Below are 25,005 nucleotides of genomic sequence, written 5' to 3' on the forward strand. Positions count from 1 at the left end.
TGCAGCCGTACAGGTGTGCTGCTCGGCTGAAGCCAGCAGTATTTCTGTGTGTTTACAGGAGAAACGTTATTCAGTCTTAAACAGCTGCAGCTCACGCTAACTCTGAGCTTTGTTTGGTCTCTGCAGGTGAAGACTCGGGCGGCGGGTCGAGCTCACGCTCTGACCATCAGAGACGTGAAGCTGTCGGAGGCCGGCGAGGTCAAACTGACCACCAAAGACTTCCAGACTCAGGCTCAGCTCATCGTCAGAGGTAGGCATGCTGAGGAGAACTGGTTAGGTGTTTAATTACGGCTAATGAGCTACCGATTTAAAATACAGGAATCCATAAGAATGATCTTTATATTGCTGCTATCAGAGGAAAACACTAAACACGTGACCATAGCAGTTAATGATCAACTGCTAATTAACTGCTGTGCACGATTTAACTCATTAGTAAAGTATCGACCAATAAGGCAGAAGAAGAAGTTCATGCATGTCAGGAAATGTATTGTGGATTAGCTGCAGGACCTGCTTGTTCCAATTTTGACCGTTTAATGAGGTGGAGCTGCAGGTGCGGCTGCTGAGCAGCTACAAGGGTCCGTAAAACAAGCGCACCTCCCTGCATTAAACAACTCTGCAGCATCCAGTTAGAAAAGCCTGTCTGCTGGCTTTAGGCCATCTGTCACTCTGGACAAAGTCTGAGTAACTGTGAGCAGGTCTGGGGTCAGTCCACCTGAAACACATTTTCTCACCTTTGGCAGACGAGTCAGTTTTGCTATTTTGGACACATTCTGAAACAATCTGACAGATTTTGAACAAGTTTTTGTGGGTTTGGAGAGTTTTAGGATAATTTTGGACCAGGTTTTGTCATTTCGGATCATTCTAAGTTAAGTCAAGTTTTTGTTTGTTTGAAAAAATTCTGAATCATTCAAAACAATTTTAGCTGTTTTTTAGGTGTTTTGTACAATTTAGCATTAATTTGCGACAACTCTAGAGTCATTTAGGACACGTTTCAAGTCACTCTGCAGCATGAAATCGTAAAAAGATGTCTGGTGGCTCAGCTCGCTACCTGAGGCTCATGCTAACAATGCTAAGCTAAGCAGGAAACTTAGGTGTTCCTTATGACCAGATCAAAGCAGCAGTGTTTGTGTTGTCCAGAGCCGCCGGTGGAGTTCACGAAGCCTCTGGAGGACCAGACGGTGGAGGAGGAGGCCACCGCCACGCTGGAGTGCGAAGTTTCCAGAGAGAACGCTGAGGTTCGGTGGTTCAGGGATGGACAGGAGATCAGAAAGACCAAGAAGTATGACACGACATCTGACGGACGCAAGAGAGCGCTGATCATCCACGACTGCTCTCCGGACGACGCCAAGATGTACACATGTGACGCCAAAGAGTTCAAGACCTCCTGCTTCCTGGAGGTTACACGTAAGAGCCCAACAAACTGCTTTACTCCACCTGTTCCGTCAGCTGTTCCCACGTTCTCAGCTCGCCAGTGAAACAAAGGAGTTACTTACACTTACTTTTCTTTAAATTCTTTAAAAACTTAAAAAATGAAACAACGACATAAAAAGTCAGATTTGTTCTTGTAAATAGGCCACAGTCCAGGGGTGTCCAATCCTGGTCCTCAAGGGCCACAGTCCTGCATGTTCTAGATGTTTCCCTGATCAGGATGGTTATCAGGCTTCTGCAGAGCTTGATGATGAGCTGATCATTTGAATCAGATGTGTTGGAAGAAGGAAACATCTAGGACATGCAGGACTGTGGCCCTGGAGGACCAGGACTGGACACCCCTGCCATAGTCTGTTATGGATTCCTGAAAGTAAATATTCACATAACATGAAGAGATTAAATCGTTGGCTTTTGCTGTAACACCTTCACGTTTGTGTCCACAGCTCCTCATGTGGAGTTCACGAAGCCTCTGCAGGACGTGGAGGTCAAAGAGAAGGAATCTGCCAAGTTTGAGTGTGAAGTGTCTCGGGAGTCCGCCAAGGTGAGATCGAAAACAGAAACACAACGATCAGCTGCTGCTCTGATCACTTAAAATGATCAGCTTGGTCACTGAAAGATCATCCTTGTCTTGCTCCGGACCGACTCTGCTGTTGTTACGCTTCAAGGTTCGCTGGTTCAAGGACGGCAGCGAGATCAGGAAAGGAAAGAAGTACGAGATCGTTGCTAAGGGCGTCCAGAGGATCCTCATCGTCCACAAGTCGGTGTTTGATGACGAGGCCGAGTATGAATGCGACGCCAGAACCTCCAAGACGTCCGGCATGCTGACCGTCATCGGTGAGGAACATCAGTTAGTTACTTCACATCAGAATGTTACAACAGCTTTGCTTGAAATGAACTGAAACACTCCTAAATGTAAGATTTAGCAAAACATTTCTGTACAAGCTGTGTGTCCCTGAGTTGACTGCTCTGTAAACATGTTGTGTTGGATCGACAACCATAACGTTTAAACCGGAGTGGATACTGACCCCTGCTGCTCCGTGTGTCCTCAGAGGAGGCAGCCAGGTTCACCAAGAACCTGTCCAACGTGGAGGGAACAGAGACGGACAGCGTGAAGATGATCTGTGAGGTCTCGAAGGCCAGCGCCGACGTCACCTGGTACCGAGGAGACGAGGAGCTGCCGGAGGGCGGCCGATACGAGCAGGTTATGGACGGACGTAAGAGGATCCTGATCATCCAGGACCTGAGGATGGAGGATGCTGGAGAATACAACTGCAGGCTGAGTCCCAGCGTCAAGACGTCGGCCACGCTCAGACTCAACGGTAACGACACCGAATCTCCGTCTGCCTCTGGGCTCGTATTCATCACTCCTGTAGCAGTAAAATCCTTTAGTTGGAAACTCTTGAGTACAGATGTCGCAATCAAGTTTTTTGATGCCATTTTCCTTAATAATAAACACTTTGTGTACATTAAAGTGATTAAATGAATCCAGCTTGATGAATGAATATCAGCGGAGCTTCCTAGGAGAACAAGCTCCTTCGGTGTTCATGAGCCTTGTTGTGAAGCTTGGATGGATGTTGCTGTTTTCAGGCAGAGCTGCTGAAGGCTTTCATCTATGTTTCACCTTTTAGTTTGGATTTATGAAAACTGTCAAAGACAAAAGCAATAAAACAAAACCAGTAAAAGCACCTGCAGAAATCAGCTGCACTTTGACTCCTCCTCCTCCTTCTTGTTCCTCCCAGAGCTGGCGGCCGAGTTCATCGCCCGTCCTCAGAACCAGGAGGTGGTGGAGGGCGAGAAGGCCGAGTTCGCCTGCTCTGTCTCCAAAGACACCTACGAGGTGAAATGGTTCAGAGGCGATAAGGAGGTGGAAGCCGGAGACAAGTACACCATCATCAGTGAAGGAAAGAGAAGGGCTCTTATTGTGAAAAACTGCGACCTGAAGGATGAGGGAGGCTACGTTGCCCACATCGGCAGCGTTAAAGCCTCGGCCGATCTGTATGTGATTGGTAAGACCTCCGTTTTCTCTTCACGTATGATTTGGGTCTGTCAGAGTGCAGGATTGGTTTTAATCACTTTGTATGATTCCAGAAAAACTGAGAATCGTCACGCCGATTAAAGACACCGAGGTGAAAGAAGGAAGCGAGATCGTGTTCAACTGTGAGACGAACGCTGAGGGAGCGAAGGCCAAGTGGCTGAAGAACGAAGAGACCATTTTCGAGAGCAGCAAGTACATGATGGCTCAGAGGGACAACGTCTTCTCTCTGAGGATCAAAGACGCCCAGAAGGCCGACGAGGCCACCTACACCATCAACCTGACCAATCAGAGAGGAGAGCAGGCCAAGAGCTCCGCCAGCGCTAAAGTCGCAGGTGAGTGAGGTTGCATCACTTTAGTGAACGTCCACCGCAGCCACGTTTCCCAATGAACCTTTAGAGGAACCCAGTTGTCCTCCCAGTGTTATAACCAGGCTGGAGTTCAGGAGATAGCTTTACCTCTAAGCAGGAGCTTCAGGGACGTGGAGGTCATGGTAAAGTAGACTTTATTGGGCGTTTTATAACCCTCTGAACCCCCGGCAGTCTTTTGGCATATTAACTCTCTCTTCATCCACAGAGGAGAAGCTGAAGTTCCTGGAGCCCATTGAGGACGTCGAGACTCAGGAGAAGAAGACCATCAGCTTCGTCTGTAAGGTGAACCGTCCGGAGGTGACCGTGAGGTGGATGAAGGCTGGCCAGGAGGTGACGCTCAGCAAGCGCATCGTCTACAGAGCCGACGGCCTCAAACACACCTTGAACATCAAGGACTGCGTCATGGATGACGAGGGCGAGTACACCGCCATGGTCGGAGACGACAAGTGCGCCGCCGAGCTGATCATCAGCGAGGCGCCGACAGACTTCACGGCGCAGCTCAAAGATCAGACCATCACCGAGTTCGAGGACGCAGAGTTCACCTGCAAACTGAGCAAAGAGAAGGCCGTGGTCAAGTGGTACCGCAACGGACGGGAGATCAGAGAAGGACCCAGGTATCACGTTCAAATCAGCAGCATGGAGTGAACACACCAACAGTGCTTTTTAAAGACGATCAATCAGTCAAACTTTATTTACACCACACTGTTCAAACAAATCAGATGAAGTTCAAAGTGCTTCACTGGCAGCTGACAAACCACATAATGTAGGAGACCGACGCAAAACAGGAACAAGACAAAGTATCTGATGGGTAGTTAAGCTGACAAGTGAAAATGAAAAGCAGTGCCGTTATTAAACAGAAACTAGAAAATAAACTGACAGAAACAGTCAAGTTTTATAGTAATGCAACAAAAGCACGTGTTCTTATGCTTTTAGACAAATAAAACACCTTCCTTGTAGAAACAGCTAGATCCTGATGCACTGAAGAAGATGAACAGATTGATGTTAATGCTCTTTAAGGTCTGTTCATGATGATGTTTGAGATGTCTTTCATTCTGACCATCCAAAATGGATTGCAGAGATACTTAACGGTGGTTTGACTGGTCAGAATACCAGTTCAGATAACTGGAGTGAAACGTCTCATCAGTCAGAACGACACTGTTTGTATCTACAACTTTATTTCTGTCAGAAGGAGTCAAACTCAGCTGCTAAATGTTTAGTGGCTCGCCGTGTACTTCTTTCACAGTGAAGCAGGAGCAGATGATTAAATGTTCTTCATTTAAGTTAAACTGGCTCAGCTAAGCTAGTCCTTGTGTCATCCTAAAGCAGCAGCAAAATGTAGCGAATGTTAGTAAAAAACAAAGAAGACGAACAAATACGTGATTCGTCATCGTGTGGGAAGTAACGACAGCGCTCTGAGTCTAAGTGTAGAAAATAACTGTGACCATCAGTGACGACAAACAACAAGCAGCAAACGTCACAGTGAAAGTCGCCTCCTCTGATCCAGATGATGCTCTTTATACCTCCCAGATATCACATGGAAAAGGAAGGCAAGATGTGCAGATTGATCATCAAGGTGTGCCGACCTGATGATGAGTGTGAGTACGCCTGTGGTGTAGACGAGAGGAGGACCAGAGCCCGGCTCTTCGTTGAAGGTAAACGCTTCATTCCTCTTGGTGCAGAAAGCAGAAGGTAAAGCTTTCTCTCTGAAACCTTCACGTCTGTCCGTCCTGCAGAGACTCCGGTGGAGATCGTCAGACCTCCTCAGGACGCCTTCGAACCTCCGGGCTCGGACATCGTGTTCGAGGTGGAGCTCAACAAGGACCGGGTGGAGGTGAAGTGGATGAGGAACAACATGATCATCGTCCAAGGAGACAAATACCAGATGATCAGCGAAGGCAAAGTGCACAGACTGCAGGTCTGTGAGATCCGACCCAGAGACCAGGGAGAGTACAGGATCGTGGCCAAAGACAAGGACGCCCGAGCCAAGCTGGAGCTGGCAGGTGAGTCCGCTCCGTCCAAAGGCTGAAGGACATTTTAGGAATCGTAAGAAGTCTCTCACATTTCATTGATCAACAATAACAGCTTTACGTGAGTAGTTGGACCAGACAACCAGAGCAGCTTCAGTGTTTCCTCACAGTTGGATGATATTCAGCACTTCAGGCTTTAAATGGGTCGATCAAATGGACTCTCCCTGAATTCTTTTATCTCCGCTGCAGCTGTTCCAAAGATCAAAACCACCGACCAGAATCTGGTGACGGACGCAGGCAAACCCTTCGTCATGAGCGTGCCCTACGATGCTTACCCGCGCGCCGAAGCCGAGTGGTTCTTTGTGGGCACCAGTCTGCCCGTCCAGAACATCGACACCTCTGCCGACAAGACAGAGTACCGCCTGAAGAGCCCCAGCAAGGAGGACCAGGGCCGCTACAAGGTGGTCATCAAGAACAAGCACGGCGAAGGAGAGGCGTTCATCAACCTGGACGTGATCGGTGAGTCCGGGAGTTAAAACGATGTCAACGGATTAGATACCTGCCAGTTTCTGTGTCTGATATGTCTGTCGGTGGATTTCAGACGTCCCTGGACCCGTCAAGAACCTGAGAGTGGTTGACACTGCCGACGGAGAGGTCAGTTTGGCCTGGGAGGAGCCGGAGAGCGATGGCGGCAGCAAGATCATCGCCTACGTTGTAGAGAGACGCGACGTGAAGCGTAAAACGTGGACTCTGGCGACAGACCGAGCTGATACTCCAGAGTACTGTGTCAGTGGCCTCCAGAAGGACTCCATGTACCTGTTCAGAGTCTGCGCCCGAAACAGAGTCGGCAGTGGACCTATTGTCGCCACTGAGGATGCCGTTCAGGCCAAGAACAAGTTCGGTAAGAAACGTCACCTTGTTCTATGTGATCATTGTCTTTGACCCTTTGGTTGCTGTTTTCTGATTCATTTCTTCCTTTTCTGTGTCAAATTATGGAAATGTGTCTATTTGTATTTTTAAAACATCACGAAATTAGAAATACATTGGCATTAATGTGGATCTGATTATGTTTCTCACAAGAGATCCAGTGGATGAGCTCATTAGTCACATGATTCTGAGTAAACTGAACTTTAAACCAAGTAAGACTCTGAAAAGAAGACCTGCTGCATGTGAGGCCTGGTTGTGTCTGTCCATGTTTTAACCCTTCGTGTTTATGTGTTTATTCTTGGTCAGACGTTCCTGACGCTCCAGAAAACGTTGCCGTCGCCACAGTGAACAGGTTTGGCGCCACCATCACCTGGGAGCCTCCCAAGTTTGATGGCGGCTCTGAGATCACCGCCTACGTGATCGAGCTCCGCGACAGGACGTCTGTGAAGTGGGAGGCGGCGATGGTCTGCGGCGCCAGCGACCGCTCAGCTGCGCTGAATGACGTGGTGGAGAATAAGGAGTACATCTTCAGAGTCCGAGCCGAGAACAAGGCCGGCATCGGCAGGCCCAGCGCCGCCACCAACCCTGTCAAGATCATGGATCCCATCGGTGAGTGAAAGCCAGCAGCCGCTAGTTTTCTGCCTGGTGTGAAACAGCATCTCATGTCATTGGTGTGTTCTGGCTGCAGAGAGGCCGAGCCCACCGCTAAACCTCAACTTCAGCGATCAGATCAAGACGGCGGTGACACTGAGCTGGGAGACGCCTGTGAGCAACGGCGGCAGCATGATCACCGGCTACATCATCGAGAAATGCGACGACGGCTCTGACAAGTGGCTCCGCTGCAACGCCAGACTGTGTCCGGACCTCTCCTACCGGGTACGGAGAAAGAATCCATGTTGTTCTTCTGGTGTTTGTGTTACATAGCTGCTTGTTTCGCATGTTAAAGCTCTGCTAGGTTGAGTTTGAGTTTAGCTCAGTTTAGTTTGTTTGGTACAACTTTTAGACATTTTGAGTCATTTTGTCCAAGTTCTCAGTAATTTTTGACATTTTGTGGTTTTGAACATCCATCTGTTGATCTATACATGATTTATTCTGTGGAGGGTTGCAGGTGGGCTGGACCCTGTTGCATTTTAGACAATTTCTGGTAAAAGGTTTGCAAACTTACAAAGCCCAAAGTCCGCAACAAAGGGACAATAAACTCACATTAAACACTGCAGAATAAGAAAAACAATGTTTTTGAACAGTAAAGCAGGTAAACATATTATAGTACACCTCAAATCTACAGTGATACACCTGTAAATGTACAGAATACGGATAGAATTGACTCTTTTATCCTCTAACGGTCTCTCTTGATCTTGCAGCCATTAGTTTTCACAGATTCATTTGAGCTAACTGTTGTCTGTTTGCTTCTGTTGTGATCTTCAGGTGTCGGGACTGAAACCTGGTCAGAAGTATCTGTACAGAGTCTGTGCTGAGAACGCCGCTGGTGTCTCTGATCCAGCGGAGCAGCTCGGACCGCTGCTCGCCGACGACCCTCACGGTACGAGACAAACCGTAGGATCAACAGTAGAGTCAAAAACCTTCCTGGCTGTTGCTTGAATTAGTAAAACTTTAATTTAATTCTAAAAAGCTGTGTATAAATGTAACTAACTGTGGAGGAGAAGAACCTGGTCTGACTGTGCTGTCATTAAAACGATGTTTGTTTCAGGAAACTTTGGATCAAAGTAGAAAATCAGCATCGATCAAAGTGTAGAATCAGCTGATACTTGTCAGGATTTAATACTTTTGGTTTGATTCCTCTCAAACACCAAAACGTTCCGTCAGATGGCAGATCTCAACCAAACATGTCTCTCTGCAGTCGGCCCGACGCTCGACCTGAGCGGCTTCAGGAACGGTCTGGAGGTGATCGTCCCTCAGCCGCTCACCATCAGAGTCCCCATCACCGGATACCCCACTCCTGCCGCCAAGTGGACATTCGGAGAGAAGGAACTGACCACTGCGGACGAGCGCGTCTCCATGATGACAAAGTCCTCCTTCACAGAGCTGATCATCACGCCGAGTGTCCGTCCGGACAAAGGCACCTACACCCTGCAGCTGGAGAACGACGTCACATCTGTGTCTGGAGAGATCGAAGTCAACGTGATCGGTAACGACGATTTCTGCGACACTCAAAGAATATGTTTCACAGCTGTATCCAGTTTATTGGAAAGTTGAATGTCTTTGGTGATTTTATTTTGCCAGCGTGCCCCAGCGCTCCTAAAGACTTCAAGGTGGCTGAGGTGACCCGACACCACGTCCACCTGATGTGGGAGGCTCCGGAGCACGATGGCGGCAGCCCGGTCACACACTACCAGATCGAGAAGAGAGAAGTGTCTCGCAAGACCTGGGCAAAGGTGAGCCTGATGACCCGACTGAATATTAACAGCAGTTTGACTGTTTGGACTTGAAATAACTCAACAAAAAGTGACTAGAAGTGTCCTGAATGCACACAAAGTCTTGAGAAAGATGCAAGTATGTTTGAAGCTGCAATGGGCAGCACAGCTTGTGTCTGGAAGAACATGGACATTCCTCGGTGACACAAAATCCAATCTGTGTTGGGTTTCGCTGAAAGGAAAATAATATAGAAAGACAGAAAAGATGCATTGGAGGTATGAATTTACCAGCGCTATAGCTACAGCTGATTTGGTCACAGATGATGCTGAAAGTGATCTTCCTGAGGTGTGTCTGTGGAAGTAAGCTACAGAGACAATGTGTGTGTTTGTAAAAAATAAAACACACAAAGAGCAGCACTCACACACAAAACAGACAAAAGACGCAATCAAACGGTATCTTAAAATTCTGTTTAAGACCACAAAACCTCCGAAGAGGGACAGAATGTGTGAAAAAAGCTTCTCTGTTTACACCTCAACATTACGATGCGGCTGCTTTCCAGGTGGCCACAGGCGTCCTGGACCTGGAGCACACAGTGACCGACGTGATCGAGGGAAAAGAATACCTGTTCAGCGTCACCGCCTGCAACAAGTGTGGACCTGGAGAGCCGGCGTACATCGACGAGCCCGTCAACGTCTCGTCTCCGGCCAGTGAGTCTGAAGAGATGAACCTCTGAGTGGAGACACTTCAGGCCTAAAAAACACATACAGTTTCCTCCAGATATAAACCCTCTTCAACGTCCAGAATCTCATCTGTGTTGTTTTCCTGCAGCGGTACCTGATCCCCCCGAGAACCTGAAGTGGCGCGATAAGAGCGCCAAGAGCATCTTCCTGTCCTGGGAGCCTCCGAAGTACGACGGCGGCGCCAATATTAAAGGCTATGTGGTGGACAAGTGTCAGCGTGGAACCGACAAGTGGGAGCCCTGTGGTGACCCCATGCCTGAACTGAAGTAAGACTTTAATAACAATCTGTGTATGTTTCAGATTGGTGTAATGGACTGATATGTGATCTTGTCTTTGATTTGGGACAGATGGATGTAATGTGTGTTCTGTGCTGCAGGTTCCAGGTGACCGGCCTGATCGAGGGCCAGTGGTATGCCTACAGGGTCAGAGCTTTCAACAAGTTGGGAGCCAGTCGACCGTGCAGGGCCACCGATGAAATCCAGGCGGTGGACGCTAAAGGTAGGCCGGTCTCTGCTTCTTGGACAGGAGCTTGATGAGAAAGGGATCATATGAGGTTGTGATCAGTGAAGAGATTCTCTGACTGAAAGCATTGCAGCATTTGGATGTGATGGGAAATAACTGTTGCCAGAATTCAACCATCCTCCATTCAAATGTTTTATTAAGTTTACTACACATTTTGCATTCAGATTGACTGACTGGTAAGATCAGAGCTAGTAGTAATGAAACCAGTGTGAATAAAAGGCTGGCAGTTGGAGAAGTTCAATCCAGAGTGATGACTTTCTTGAACTATTCCAACAGAACCTCCAGAGATCCAGCTGGACGTGAAACTGCTGGCCGGTCTGACGGCCAGAGCCGGTACCAAGATCGAGCTTGACGCCGATGTCAAAGGAAAGCCCGACCCCCGAGTGAAGTGGACCAAAGCGGACCTGGTCCTGCGGGCCGACGATCGCATCACCATCGACACCCAACCGGGCCACTCCAAGCTTTCTATCGGCAACACCACCAGAGGAGACACTGCCACGTACATCATCGAGGCAGTCAACACCTGTGGACGTGCCACCGCCACCATCGACGTCAACATCCTCGGTACAGACTGGATTTACCGATCAGTGAATAAATCAACACACATCTCAGTGAACTTCTTTCTAGTTTTCTGTTTTCTCAGTTTTACACTAGTCCACAATAGAATTACCGGATTAACCACCAACCAGATGTCACTTCAATGATCTGGTTCATCTGAAAATACCAATAAATTAGCTGTTGTTCCCGTTCTGTCGCCTCTCCTTCAGATAAACCTGGCCCTCCTGCCGCCTTCGACATCTCTGAAATCACCAACGAGTCCTGCTTCCTGGCCTGGAACCCTCCACGAGACGACGGTGGCTCAGCCATCACCAACTACATCGTGGAGAGTCGTCAGACGGACAAAGAGGAGTGGGTGAAGCTGTCAGCAACTGTGAAGCATACAACCTTCAAGGCCTGCAAGCTCACAGCGCTGAAGGAGTACATCTTCAGGATCAGCGCTGAGAACCAGTACGGCATTGGCGAACCTGCCGAGCACGCCCCAATCATTGCCAAGTATTCCTTTGGTGAGTTTTTTTTACATCACTATTTAAAATGGACGTTGGCAGGTACAACTTGGACAACCAAAGAAGTTATTTTCCATCTGTTTCAGATCCTCCTGGTCCTCCAACCAGGGTGACTCCCTCCGACGTTGCTAAGGATGCTGTGACTCTGACCTGGTTTGAGCCAGATGAAGACGGCGGCAGTCCCATTACCGGATACTGGATTGAGAAGTTCGATCCAGAAAGTGACAAGTGGATCAGATGCAACAAACTGCCCATCAAGGACACAACCTTCAGGTGAATAAGTAGAGAGTTGATGAAACATAGGGATGTTCATGGTTAATTGCTGTTAATGATTTAACAGATTAAGGACGTATGAACTGATAAGGCAGACGACAAAGCACATGCATGTTAGAAAATGTACCACAGACCAGCTGCAGTACCTGGTTGTTCCACCAGGTGGAGCCTCTCACTGTTTAACCCTGTAGAGACCGGAGGAGGCGTCTACAGACTACAGCTCATGGTGGCAGCAGAGAGCATTGTGGGAGTTTAGCAGCAGTGGGACCATGACAGAGACTCTGAGGAGGTTCAGGACCTCCAAGCAGAGCTGTATATTTAAGACATAACGCAGACTACTATGACAATTATAATCCCGAGCCACATGTATTTACATCACATCAGCTACTAAACGTGTCTGTCACCAAACACATCCGCATCAGAACAGGGATATCAATAACTCTGCTGAGTTAAGAAAATCTTTCAAACTTGCATCCTTAATGAAAGCACATTTTCCATGTCTGTGTGTCTGCAGGGTAAAGGGACTCCCCACCAAGAAGAAATACCGCTTCCGTGTTCTGGCTGAAAATCTGGCTGGACCTGGAAAACCAAGTGCAGAGACCGACCCTGTCCTCATCAAAGATCCCATTGGTACGTCAGTCAGTACTGTCAGCCCACTCAGGTTCACTTTACAGCTGTTCTGTTAAGGTTAACCAACAAACTCTTCTCCAGATCCTCCATGGGCTCCTGGTAAACCCGTCATCAGGGACATTGGCAAGACCACAGCCCTGCTGGCATGGACCCGACCAGAACACGATGGTGGTGCTAAGATTGAAGGCTACATCATTGAGTTCCAGAAGACCGGAAGCGATGAATGGATCCGTATCGCAGAAGATGTTCCTCAGACCGAGCATCAGCTGCAAGGTCTCATGGAGAAGCAGGAATACTCATTCAGGGTCAAGGCCGTGAATAAAGCCGGTGAGAGCGAAGCCAGCGAGCCCAGTGACCCCGTCGTCTGCAAGGAGAGACTTTGTAAGTTCAGCTCAGGGTGGTTGGGCACCAGTACATAAACATGCATATAGAACAAACAGAAGTTTTATCTAATGGTCCATGATTTCTGCTCAACAGACCCTCCGACAGCTCCTCAGTGGCTGGAGGTGACCAACATCACCAAGATCAACGCTGATCTAAAGTGGCAGGCTCCCAGCAGTGATGGCGGCTCGCCCATCACCAACTACGTAGTGGAGAAGAGGGACGTGAGGAGAAAGGCCTGGCAGACCGTCGACACCACTGTCAAGGAGCTGAAGTACACGGTGACTCCTCTTAACGAAGGATCACTGTACGTGTTCCGGGTCGCTGCTGAGAACGCCGTTGGAATGGGTGAATTCTGCGAGCTGGAGGACGCGGTGCTCGCCAAGGACACATTCAGTGAGTTTTTAAGATTTAGTTGGTGTTGGCTACTAATGGACTAAAAACTGGAGCCTGCAGCCTGTTCTCAGAAACGTTTTGTTCAGCCTGCAGGACACCAAACTGAAGGTCGGTGAACTGAAATCTTACCGAGTTTTTAACCAGACAGTTGCTTGCTGGGAATAAAAATCATCAGTTTTTCAGTAGATCAGTTAAATATTCGTCAGAGCTCCGAGTGACTCCACCTACAGATTATCAGTCTGAATTAATTTGAAACCAATATAAACAGATGGTTCTTGCAGCATATTAAATCTCTGTAAGCTGCCTGTTTTCTACTAGAATGATGAGAACAGACTGGGAGCTGACACACTGCAGTCTGGAGAGGTCACCAGCCTTTTCCAAGCATCATGATTGTTCAAGGTCTTCCAAATTAATATTTGTCAACTTGAAACTCCATGAAGCTCAACAGGTTGATCATAGTTGATTGGTTCTGCTCATGGGTGCTGGCACTATACTGTTCATCATTCTGAAGTCGGCCTGCAAAGAAACAAAGCGACAGACAAACCAGTGTCTGATGTGGAAGTTAAAGTTTGTCTCATTTTGTCTAGCAACTCCTGGACCTCCTTACGCCCTGACGGTGGTGGAGGTCACAAAGAGACACGTGGAGCTGAAATGGGAGCCTCCCAAGAGCAATGGTGGAAGACCCATAACCAAGTAAGACAACAAACTGCTGTGAAACCACGAGACAATGTACACAATGCCTCCAGAGAGGATATCGACAGACGTGAATAAACAGTTTTCTTACCAATCACACTTAGTTACACAGATGGAACGGAGAGCTGAGTACTCTTTTGTAATGAAATAAGATTAAAAACATAAACACTGTGTGTTTTTTTGAAACCATTGAACAAGACAAGTCCCTTTTGCTTCGCAGGTACGTGATTGAGAAGAAAGAAAAGGTGGGAACTCGCTGGCTGAAGTGTTGCAAGACTCCAGACAGACAGACTCAGTTCAAGGTGACGGACGTGGACGAAGGGTCGGAAGTGCAGTTCCAGGTCAGAGCCGAGAATGAGGCTGGAGTCGGAGATCCAAGTGAACCCACCGTGATCCTCACCATCGAGGATCCAACCAGTAAGACACTGTTGAGTTTTCACTGCTGTCATAGATGTAGAAACTGGTTCTTCTGTTGTGAGGTGCTATTGATAATACTCTCTCTCCAGGTGCTCCATCTCCTCCTCTGGAAGTGGCCGTCCCTGATGCCAGCAGAGAGCACATCAACGTCACCTGGAAGCCTCCGGCCAAGGACGGCGGCTGCCCAATCACTGGCTACCACGTGGAGGTGGCAGAAGCCCGTCCAGAGCTGAAGTGGCTCAGGGTCAACAACAGACCCATCAAGGAGCTGAAGTTCAGAATCGATGACGGAATCAAACCAGAGAAGAAGTACGTCATCAGGGTCCGTGCCATTAACTCTGTTGGCGTCAGCGATCCCTCTGAGATCTCCGACAAGGTTGCCACCAAGGATCCCGACTGTAAGCACAGACAGGGTTCCAATTTTGGAATAATCAAAACACTAATAATTTACCTTGAATAATAAACCTGTGTTCTGGTCCCAAGGTGCTCCAACCATGGATCTGGAGGCTCAGGACGTGATTGTGGTCGAGGGTGAGAAGCTGCACTTGAACATCCCTTACAGGGCAATCCCGACACCCAAGATGGTTTGGCAGAAGGACACAGTGGAGTGTAAGGCTGACGACCGGCTCTCCATGACTGTGGAGATGAACAGTGTTCACCTGGAGCTACTGAAGTGCACCCGTGCCGATGCCGGGGCCTACGCCGTCACTCTGGAGAACAGTTTGGGAACTGCCACCGGCTCCATCAATGTCAAAGTCATCGGTAGGATAATTCAGCTAATGAGATTCGATGATGGTTGTACATGTCATTCAGGTTGTGTGGTCCAGCTGTGATTTCTGTTTGTAAATTAGGTTTAGGCCTGTGCTTCTCTCTGACACTTCCCAGTTAGATTTTTAACCCAAACAGACTAGCAGCTGCCCTCTTATGACACATTGATGTTCTCGTGAACCTTTTAGCACTCCCTGGTCAGTGTAAAGACATTACCTCCAGCGACGTCACTAAGAACACCTGCAAGATCAGCTGGGAAGCCCCAGAAGACGACGGCGGCACCCCCATCGTCAGCTACACCTTGGAGCGCCGCGAGGCGTCCAAGAAGACCTACATGCCTGTTATGTCAGGAGAGAACGTCCTGACCTGCACCGTCAAAGACCTTTACGTCAACTGCGAGTACTACTTCAGGGTGAAGGCCATCAACAAAGTGGGAGCAGGAGAATACCTGGAGCTGCGCAACCCGGTCATCACAGAAGAGGTCAAACGTAAGTTCTGTTATCAGCTCCCTGTGAGCAGGTTAGCATTAACAGTTCAGCTACAAGGCTCTAGTCAGATTCTTTACATTCACCTAAATACTTGAAAGACCATTATTGAAAAAACACAACTCAAAAGGATTTCTAACGTGATTTCAATCAACACAAAACGTGAACATTTTTTCAGCTAGGCATCAGCCTGCTGGAGCATTTTCTGAGCCGGTAGCATGAGGTCCACAGAAGTAAAATGACTACCTTCTAGTCCTGTTGCTCCATAACTACGATTATGCTAAACTTTTAAATTTACCATCTGCTTTTCATATTGACTGTACAGAGAAACCAGACCCGCCCATCCAGGTAGAGGCTCGTGACCCGACATCCAAGTCCATCACAGTCACTTGGAAGGCCCCAGACTATGATGGCGGCTGTCCCATTCAGGGCTACATCGTGGAGAAAATCGAGAAGGACGGCGACCGCTATGAGAGGGTCACCCCAAGCCTGGTGCCCACTCTCAGCTATGTGGTGACCGGCCTGAAAGAGGACATGGAGTACCAGTTCAGGGTCCGAGCTGAGAATGCTGCCGGAGTCAGCGAGCCTTCACGCAGCACTCAACCCATGAAGGCTGCAGATCCAGTTGGTGTGTGAAGCTGCAAATACTCTAGATTCTGTTATAGACCCAGGACAGTTTAGTTAAAACTTAACTTTCAAACTGTTCTTTACATTTTCAGAAAAACCAAAGGTCACGCTCCATCCCCGTGTGCAGTCTGGTTTGTGCATCAAGAAGGGTGAGGAGATCCGCATCGACGCCTTCATCTCTGGCTCACCGTATCCCAAAATCACCTGGCTAAGGAACGATGAGGACGTCACCAAAGAGCCAACCAAGAAGATCGTTCCTGTGGTCAAGAAGAGGACCAAGGCTAAGGTGTGTGTCCTCATGGCGGTGGTGAACCTCCTGGACATTTTCATGTGTTTTTTTTTTCAGGGTCCGGGGGGCTTTAAAGCACTAGAGATAGACAGGAAAGGGGGGAGAAGAACAGGGAGAGACCTGCAGCAAAGGGTCGCGAGCGAGAGTTGAACCCACAACCGCTGTGTCGGGGACTACAGCCCTGTTCATGGGTCGCCTGATCAGCTAGGGGCCATGTGTTTTTACATATTCAAAAAATGTCTTTCTAATTCTCATGTGCAGGTTCCAGAACCAGAAGAGGAGTTTGTGACTCCTCTACGCGAGCGTATGGGTCTGGACCAGACCCAGAAAGGCCAGTCTGCACTGATGGTCCGTGACGCTGTCAGAGTCGACCACGGCGACTTCACCATCAAGGTGGAGAACACTCACGGTGTTGCCACCGCCACTTGCTACGTCAATGTCATGGGTAAGAAAATCGTCATAATTCTAGTTTGTATCCTGACACTTGAACCTGCAGGTCTCATTAAATAATATCCTAATCAAACCGGACTTCCTCATCCCACAGACAAACCTGGCGCTCCAATCAACTTCACCTTCGATGAGATCAGGAACACATCAGTCATTTGTAACTGGGAGCCTCCTGAGGACGACGGTGGCAGCGAGATCCTGAACTACATCTTGGAGAAGAAGGACAACAAGAATGACGAGATTGGCTGGATCACCATCACCTCCACCCTGAAGGGCACCAGCTTCCCCATCACCAAGCTCATCGAGGGGAAGGAGTACATCTTTAGAGTCACCGCCGAGAACAAGTTCGGCTGTGGCCTGCCGTGCATCTCCGAGCCACTCGTGGCCAAGAACCAGTTCAGTAAGTAACGGCATGAAACAAGTGAAGAACATTTAAAGAGTCAATTACTGACCAATTAAATGTAAACTAAAGCAAATCTCTTATTATTTAATAGATTCTATCAACATTGTCACGTAGCAATGCCTCGTATTTACCAATACGTTCACAAGGTTTTTGTGATTTTTTAAATTTAATCTTGTGTATTATGTAACGTATAGCTGCCCTTATGTGTGAATGCTGGTTAATAGCCCCTCCCCTTAACTACAACATTTACTACAGGATATACATTTTTATTAAAATCAAATATACCATCTACTAATAGAAAAATACACAAATGTAAGCGCTAAATTAGAAACATTATGAGGGATTCTTGTCATTTCTTACACTTTGGCGCCCCCTGTTGGTCACATTGTACACAACACTGTAACATGTGAAAGAAACATCTTTTCTTCATATTCCACCAACGTCAGTCACCTTCTGCCCCCCTCAGATCCTCCTGACGCTCCCAACACTCCCAGAGTCCACGAGGTGACGGCGAGCACTGTCCACATCTCCTGGCACGAGCCAAAGGACAACGGCAGCCCGATCCTAGGCTACTGGATCGAGAGGAAGGAGGTGAACAGCAAACACTGGACCCGAGTCAATCGAGCCCTCCTCAACTCTCTGGAGGTGAAGGTCAGCGGCCTGATGGAGGGCCTCACCTACATCTTCAGAGTGTGTGCCGAGAACCTGGCCGGCCCCGGGCCCTTCAGCGAGCCCACCGACCGCACTCTCACCATGGACGCCATCCGTAAGTTCTTATCAGCAACACAGTGTTTGAAAAGAAGGCATCAAACAGCTGTCAGTTTTCTATGAGCTGAGCATATTTAACATCACTATCATGGTCGCTCACATTCATTACATTGTGGGAGGAAATGTTGCTTCATTATGACTACTCGACTAGTTCTCCAGCCAGAGCTGAACATAAACTCATTTAACAATGCAAACAAACCTGTTCCTGTTGAGTTCAGTCTGTGAATTTCCTCCCCCAGTTCCTCCTGGTCCTCCCACTCCTTGGATTGTGGACACTGGAAAGGACTGTGTTATTGTGGCCTGGAAGCCCCCGTTGTTCAACGGTGGAGGAGACATCCTGGGCTACCATGTTGAGAAGGTACAGGAGATCGTAACTGATGATCAGCAGCTTTTCAGAATAACCAAAACAAACATCTTGACACTGGTTAGTGTTAAACTCTGATTGTCTGCGTTCAGGTTTTGGTTGGAGAGAAGGACTGGACTCGCAGCACAGAGTTCAGGTGTAAGGAGCTGATGTACACCGTGACCGGCCTGACCGAGGGAGCAGACTATTACATTCGGGTCATTGCCGTCAACGATGCAGGTCCTGGAGCTCCCGGAGTTACCGAACCTGTCACCGTCAAAGAGCCTCAAGGTACGACTGGTAGTTTACGGTTTTAAATGTGAAGCAACAGCTGCAGTGAGTGTTAAAACTCCCATCTCATTCACCGTCTGTGTCCATCAGAATCTCCCGCCGTGGACTTCGACAGCTCTGTGAAGAACGGCGTCATGATCAAGGCCGGTGAGTCTCTGAGGCTTCCCGCCGTGGTGACCGGCCGACCCCAGCCAGAGGTCAAATGGGCCAAAGATGAGGCCGACATCGACAAAGAGAGAATGATTGTAGAGACAGAGGGCAAGAACAGCACACTGTTCATCAAGAAGGCAGTGAGGGCGGATCATGGAAAGTACCAGATCACCGGCACCAACAGCAGCGGCACCAAGACCGCCGAGACCAGAGTGGACGTTATGGGTCAGTGAACACACCCCAATGCTAAACTGTAAAAATACACACTCATGCTACTTCATCAGTGGGCGGGGACTTCTTTGTTTACTTTATGGTCTGAGCCAGTTTTACCTTCAGCTAGGTTTTCTGTTTCTAGCTTAGTGAGGTGAGAGACACAACATGTTTCACTGCTCAAGTGTTTACTGATCCATGTCTCTCTAGATGTCCCTGGACCGGTTGTCGACCTGAAGACAGTCTTGGTGACCAAGAAGAACATCACCCTTACCTGGTCTGACCCCGTGGACAACGGTGGCAGCGACATCATCGGCTACGAGGTGCTGAGGAAGGATGCCAAGATGAAGCTCTTCCGCCAGCCCATCGAGATGGCATCCTGCAAGTGCGACATCCAAGGCCTGCTGGCCGGCGAGGAGTACGACTTCAGGGTCATCGCCAGGAACAAGTACGGAGATGGAGTTCCAGCTGACCTGGGCCCCATCTTGGCTGAGGATCCTAAAGGTAAACCTTCTTAAATATGAGCTGGTACTGTTGCTAGCTAACAATTTATGGAGCATTCTGAACTGATTCAGAAGACCTAATGCTCAGTGAAGCAACTGTTCAAACTCTTCCACAATGTTCCAGGTACTCCATCTGCCCCCGAAAAGCTGCACTACACTGACAGAAGCAAGAACACCATCACTCTGGCCTGGGAGCCTCCTCGCAGTGATGGCGGCAGCCCCATCAGGGGATACTATGTGGAGAAGATGAGGTCTGATGGCAATGAGTTCGAAGTGGCCAACCGCAAGATCTTCACAGAGTGCTGTGGAACTATTGAGAACCTTTCAGAGAACCAGGAGTACCAGTTCCGTGTCAAAGCAGTGAATGAGGTCGGAGATGGAGATCCATCAAAACCAATCACTGCAAAGATCCAGGACGATGAGAGTACGTTAAAATCTCAGTGTTACTTCTGCTTTTCAAAGGATGATTTCATTTATTTTTTAGTACCACGAATTTTACCACAAAATAAAAAACTGTCGTGTGTTTGTCACAGTCGCTCCAGTTATCACGATTCTGAAGTTCTTCAAGAGCAATGCCATCATTGTGAAGAAAGGCGCTGCAATTGACATCCCTGCGGAGGTGAGGGGTCTTCCTCTGCCGACGCTGCAGTGGATGAAGGATGACGTTGTTCTCGAGACGCCTGATGAGGAGAAGATGACGATGGAGACGGAGGAGGTGAGAGCTGCTGTATTTGATCTGGAGCTTTGGACTCTCCTTTCAGCCTGTATGTCCAACAGTTTGCTCTGAAATCTCCAAGATGAAGATCCAAAGTTTCATGCTATCGTTCACTGAGCCCCCTCCAAATGTCACCTATTCATTTGTCACTTGAACATACTCACCCAGTAGTTTGGTGTTTGGGTGGCTGCCACCGTCCCACTCTGTGAAATGCACCTTTTTTTTCCTGCAAAACTCTGTACTCAGTCACAGAGTGGTTAGGATACATACTACATGGGTGCAAACTGTGGAGGCAAAACCTAAATATTAACACAATAAAATGTCTTTACCAAAGTATAAAGGATTTGATTAGTGCCAAAGTACCAAACAGGAAAAACCTTGACAGAACGCACTAAAACTTCAGAAACCTGGATATTAACTCACCAAACCTGACAGAGGAAAAACTAGCAAGGAATTATCATTTAAAAGATAAAATGTTGTAACTCTTCTGGTTTAATTTTTACCGATTTAATGATTAACCCTCAGAGTTCCACAGACACACTTTGTGAAGGAGACGGTGTTGATCTGAGACTCAGGAGATCCACCATTTTCTATTAATGCTTCTTTTAGATAGAACTTGAAGTGGGACCAACAAACACATGTTGTCTGGGAGATCTGACAGGCACAGCTAGCCCTTTAAAAAGGACAAACTTTAAACTTTCAAACTGTTGTAAGGCCAAGAACAATCTTGCACCTCTGAATGAATTTAGTTTTGTCCGGTGCCCACCATACGGCAACCTAACCTGTTTTATTTTCAGGTGAACCGGACAACAATGAAGACGAAGATCGCTATTCCAGAAACCATCCGGCAGGACAAAGGCAACTACAAGCTGGTCGCTGAAAACTGTTACGGCAAAGCTCAGCATGTGATCCGAGTTGAGATCCTTGGTAAAAACCTTTGTTTGAGGTCCACTGGAGCTGCATGAAAGGTTTAAATGTTGTTTTCATCTTGTTAACCTGCTGCTGTGTTTTCAGACCGTCCTCTTCCTCCGAGGAACATCGTGGTCTCAGACATCAAGTCGGACTCGTGCTACCTGACCTGGGATGCTCCAGAGGACAACGGAGGCAGTGAGATCACCAACTACATCGTAGAGCGCAGAGACGCGAGCAAGAAGAAGTCTGACTTTGAAGCTCTGACCATCAACCTCATCGACAGGAGATACGGGGTGAGTCCGGCTGAAAACCAGACTGGGAGGCTTCGAGTCAGTAATGGTGATAGAAATGGTTCTTCATAAGATGCTGTTCTATATGAACCAATAACATGAAGACATCAGTTTTTAGCACTGACAATAAGTGCAATCTGGCTGTACGCAACTTGCCAACGATTAAATAATAACCAAAGAATGTTCATGTGTGTTTAAACGGAGTTTCTCTCTTTCGATTGTCTGATAATCTCATGTTACACATACTGCTTAATGTCACAATCACAGAATAGTGAGTATCACAGAGTATGGCTTCATGCTTGAAGTATGATGAGCCTCTCTGTTCTGCTCCCTCAGGTCTACAAACTGGACTTGAACGGTTCCTACCAGTTCAGAATCAAAGCTGAAAACAAGTATGGTGTCAGTGATGGCTGCGACTCAGAGAAAATCCAGTTGCGGGATCCATTCGGCCTCCCTGGACCTCCACGTAACCCCAAGATCATCGCCACCACAGCGACCACCGTGACCCTGACCTGGGACCCCCCGCTGGACAACGGCGGCTCCACCATCCAGGGCTACTGGCTGGAGAAGAGGGAGCGCGGTGCCGTGTACTGGGGTCGCGTCAACCGAGCTCCGGTCACCAAACCGGCAGTGAAAGGCCTGCAGTACACCGTGCTGAGGCTCATCGAAGGAACAGAATACCAGTTCAGGATTGCAGCCTGCAATGCTGCAGGCGTCGGACCGCCCAGCGAGGCCTCCGAGTGCCGCTTCACCATGGACCCATGCAGTGAGTGCTAACGTCCGACCTTCAGACCGGCTTCAACATTCTGACTTAGGGGAAGAGATCTACAGGACTTTGTGACGTTTCAACTGTCAGATATCAGCATTAAACTTCCTCAACTGATTACTGACAAAAAAATATTATTTTTTTTACAATTTTTATGAAACTTTTTGGTTAAATATGCAAATGAGGCATTTGATATATAAATAATCTGACCATTGATTAAAGTTGGTTTTAAAGTCTTGTTTCGTTTTGTTGACACCTATTTGAAATTAAAAGCTAGATTTTGTTTTATGATAAAGACTGACTCCTGTCCTCCTCTTAGACCCCCCCAGCCCACCTGGAGCCCTCGAGGTTAAAGACAAGACTAAGAGCAGCATCACGCTCAGATGGAGCCCGCCGGACAGAGATGGCGGCAGCCCGATTAAAGGTTACATCATTGAGGTTCATGAGGAGGGCTCTCCTGATTGGAGGAGGGTGAACCCTGCCGACAAGCTCCACCCATCCACCGAAATCACCGTCCCTGACCTGAAGGAGGGCAAGAAGTGCAAGTTCAGGATCTATGCCGTGAATGCCGCCGGCAACTCAGATCCTGCAAAGACGGCCGACATTCTGGTGCAGGACATCCTGAGTAAGAGAAATAAAGAATAATTCTTCAGCCACAGCAGGCAGATGGCAGACCTGTGCATGATGATGTACCTGGTGATGTGCACCATTTATGTAGTTAACCCTCCAAACTCAGTTTCTGCACATTTTTTGCTCCTGTCAAATGTTTCCTCACTATGGGCTCATTTTTCACTGCAAATAGCGAGAAGGACGGATGTCTTCTTTCTAGTACGGCACTGCTAGAATAACGCACATCATTAAAAATCATTTATGTGTTTTACAAACATAAAAATGTTTTCACATCCTCTACAGACCTTTTCACACTACTCTGCTCATTGGTGTCGAAAATTACTTTCTTTCATGAAGCACAGCCCCCAAGATAATGAACTAAGGGTGTCCTACAGGGATTAGTGTTGGGGTCCTAATATTTATTCTGTGTGAAGAACATTTTTTTGGGTTGGATTTTGTAATGTCCACTTCTGTGCTGAAAATAGATAGATCAGTTTCAGACTTCTTCTACGCACCAAACAGACAAAAATATGCATTTTAGCTTCAATATCTGTCCTCTGTGTTCCCTGTGCTATGCATTATTAAAGACTGACACAGTTGGTGAGGAAACGATGTCGGACATCCGACGCTGAAGCTGAAACACTTCATCTGTGCTGTGTTTGTGTCGATGCACAGATCTGAAGGATGCTTCACAGACGTTTGTTTTTATGTTTGTCTTGCAGTCGAGCCGACTGTGACTCTTGACATCAGTGCTCACGACCTGCTGAACTGCAGAGCCGGAACAAACGTCCAGATTCCTGCCACCATCACCGGACGGCCCGTTCCCAAAGTCACCTGGACCTTCGACGGAACCGCTGAGACCGAGAAGAAGAACGAACTTCACACGCTGCCTGTCGACTCAGAGGTCGGACTGACTTTTTGTTTTCCTGCGATTTCCTGTGCAGCGTCTTTGTTAGTTTATTTCTGAACAACAGCTTGAAGCATCTTTACAACCCATGAAGTGAACGATTACGAAACTATCGTTAAAAAATCTGGTTTTTGCTTCAGTTTGGAGTCAGAATTATGTCACAGCTCAGTCATCACTGAGGTTTTAAGGAACATGTGATCATTTTTCTTAGATCCACTCCACCGACACGACCTCGGTGGTGGTGATCCCAGAGAGCAAACTGAACCACAGTGGCCGGTACATCATCAACGCAGAGAGCCCTGCTGGACACAAAGTGCTCAAGATCAGAGTCAGCGTGCTCGGTACGGATGTTCAGGGTTTTTTGTCACGTTTGTTAAGCGTGCGTCAGTGATGTAATCCCAACAGCAGGTGAATGAATAATGATTAGAACAAGAGTGGAAATGTGTTTAATTTTTGCTTTGTGGATCCGTAGACCTGCCTGGACCTCCCAGAGACCTGAAGGTGAGTGACGTGACAAGAGGTACCTGCAGACTCACCTGGAAGCCTCCAGCATGCGATGGAGGCGAGAGGGTGAAGAGCTACTTTATCGAGAAGAAGACGGTGCTCGGCAAAGCCTGGACCAAAGTAGGACCCACACCTGCACAGTAATGCACTTTGAGATGATGACGTCCTCAGGAAAATCTCATCCTAATCTTGGTGTTCCAGGTGAACCCGACCTGCGCTGCTCAGTCTCTGGTGGTTCCGGACCTGATCGATGGTCAGGAGTACCTGTTCCGCATCCGTGCAGAGAACCGTTTCGGGTTTGGCCCATATGCTGAGACCACCGAGGGGACTAAAGCCAGAGATCCCATCCGTATGTTGGATTTCTCTTTTGTGACCTGTTTCCTGCTGGTTTGAACTGCTGAGACACATCATCCTGGCATGAGCCTCGTTCATTTACTACAGTTCTGACTTCTGTTTTCACTGCATGGTTTCAAGTATATGCCGATGATCTGTTATGGATGCATCAAACCCTCAATGATAAAAGAATTCAACAGACTTTGTGACCTCCACAAATTTGGTTGATACATAAAAGGTAGTTCCTCTGTAAAATGAAATCTTTTCCAAAGGATGGAACATCTTAAATCAGAAAATCAGTCAAATTTCTGTTTTTATCAGGTTGCTGATTGACTCAATTATGAGTGATTCACACAAACACATGTTTAGACTGCTGGACATGTCTCTGCTACAGTAGCAGCACTCACTCTTCAAATCTTCCATTTCATGGGGAAGCTAAGTTCATATGATGTGTTCAATTAATTACATATA

The 25,005-nt window shown here is 47.8% G+C and overlaps 1 protein-coding gene across 26 annotated transcripts in view; it reads left to right on the plus strand.

Moving 5' to 3' along the window:
- Window positions 1-25,005, plus strand: part of ttn.1 (titin, tandem duplicate 1) — a 180,360-nt gene that overhangs the window by 84,723 nt on the left and 70,632 nt on the right. For all 26 annotated transcript variants that reach the window (XM_008297739.1, XM_008297748.1, XM_008297756.1 and 23 more), the window contains 50 exons: window positions 127-250; window positions 1,138-1,404; window positions 1,872-1,969; window positions 2,094-2,262; window positions 2,478-2,747; window positions 3,168-3,434; window positions 3,517-3,795; window positions 4,037-4,445; window positions 5,359-5,483; window positions 5,565-5,831; window positions 6,048-6,317; window positions 6,400-6,699; window positions 7,032-7,334; window positions 7,414-7,601; window positions 8,151-8,265; window positions 8,584-8,871; window positions 8,967-9,118; window positions 9,658-9,805; window positions 9,927-10,104; window positions 10,215-10,336; window positions 10,637-10,924; window positions 11,128-11,424; window positions 11,511-11,697; window positions 12,212-12,327; window positions 12,409-12,708; window positions 12,805-13,104; window positions 13,692-13,797; window positions 14,018-14,214; window positions 14,304-14,612; window positions 14,698-14,976; window positions 15,171-15,470; window positions 15,793-16,095; window positions 16,187-16,380; window positions 16,645-16,828; window positions 16,928-17,230; window positions 17,700-17,999; window positions 18,241-18,359; window positions 18,458-18,635; window positions 18,726-19,010; window positions 19,206-19,499; window positions 19,623-19,922; window positions 20,032-20,213; window positions 21,011-21,140; window positions 21,228-21,418; window positions 21,752-22,181; window positions 22,501-22,806; window positions 23,513-23,694; window positions 23,909-24,038; window positions 24,170-24,321; window positions 24,403-24,550. In XM_008297739.1, the coding sequence (XP_008295961.1) occupies window positions 127-250; window positions 1,138-1,404; window positions 1,872-1,969; window positions 2,094-2,262; window positions 2,478-2,747; window positions 3,168-3,434; window positions 3,517-3,795; window positions 4,037-4,445; window positions 5,359-5,483; window positions 5,565-5,831; window positions 6,048-6,317; window positions 6,400-6,699; window positions 7,032-7,334; window positions 7,414-7,601; window positions 8,151-8,265; window positions 8,584-8,871; window positions 8,967-9,118; window positions 9,658-9,805; window positions 9,927-10,104; window positions 10,215-10,336; window positions 10,637-10,924; window positions 11,128-11,424; window positions 11,511-11,697; window positions 12,212-12,327; window positions 12,409-12,708; window positions 12,805-13,104; window positions 13,692-13,797; window positions 14,018-14,214; window positions 14,304-14,612; window positions 14,698-14,976; window positions 15,171-15,470; window positions 15,793-16,095; window positions 16,187-16,380; window positions 16,645-16,828; window positions 16,928-17,230; window positions 17,700-17,999; window positions 18,241-18,359; window positions 18,458-18,635; window positions 18,726-19,010; window positions 19,206-19,499; window positions 19,623-19,922; window positions 20,032-20,213; window positions 21,011-21,140; window positions 21,228-21,418; window positions 21,752-22,181; window positions 22,501-22,806; window positions 23,513-23,694; window positions 23,909-24,038; window positions 24,170-24,321; window positions 24,403-24,550 (11,329 nt within the window). The remainder of the gene's footprint in view (window positions 1-126; window positions 251-1,137; window positions 1,405-1,871; window positions 1,970-2,093; window positions 2,263-2,477; window positions 2,748-3,167; window positions 3,435-3,516; window positions 3,796-4,036; window positions 4,446-5,358; window positions 5,484-5,564; window positions 5,832-6,047; window positions 6,318-6,399; window positions 6,700-7,031; window positions 7,335-7,413; window positions 7,602-8,150; window positions 8,266-8,583; window positions 8,872-8,966; window positions 9,119-9,657; window positions 9,806-9,926; window positions 10,105-10,214; window positions 10,337-10,636; window positions 10,925-11,127; window positions 11,425-11,510; window positions 11,698-12,211; window positions 12,328-12,408; window positions 12,709-12,804; window positions 13,105-13,691; window positions 13,798-14,017; window positions 14,215-14,303; window positions 14,613-14,697; window positions 14,977-15,170; window positions 15,471-15,792; window positions 16,096-16,186; window positions 16,381-16,644; window positions 16,829-16,927; window positions 17,231-17,699; window positions 18,000-18,240; window positions 18,360-18,457; window positions 18,636-18,725; window positions 19,011-19,205; window positions 19,500-19,622; window positions 19,923-20,031; window positions 20,214-21,010; window positions 21,141-21,227; window positions 21,419-21,751; window positions 22,182-22,500; window positions 22,807-23,512; window positions 23,695-23,908; window positions 24,039-24,169; window positions 24,322-24,402; window positions 24,551-25,005) is intronic.

This window comes from Stegastes partitus, unplaced genomic scaffold (assembly GCF_000690725.1).
Source record: "Stegastes partitus isolate 25-593 unplaced genomic scaffold, Stegastes_partitus-1.0.2 Scaffold1244, whole genome shotgun sequence".
Classification (NCBI taxonomy): Eukaryota; Metazoa; Chordata; class Actinopteri; family Pomacentridae; genus Stegastes; species Stegastes partitus.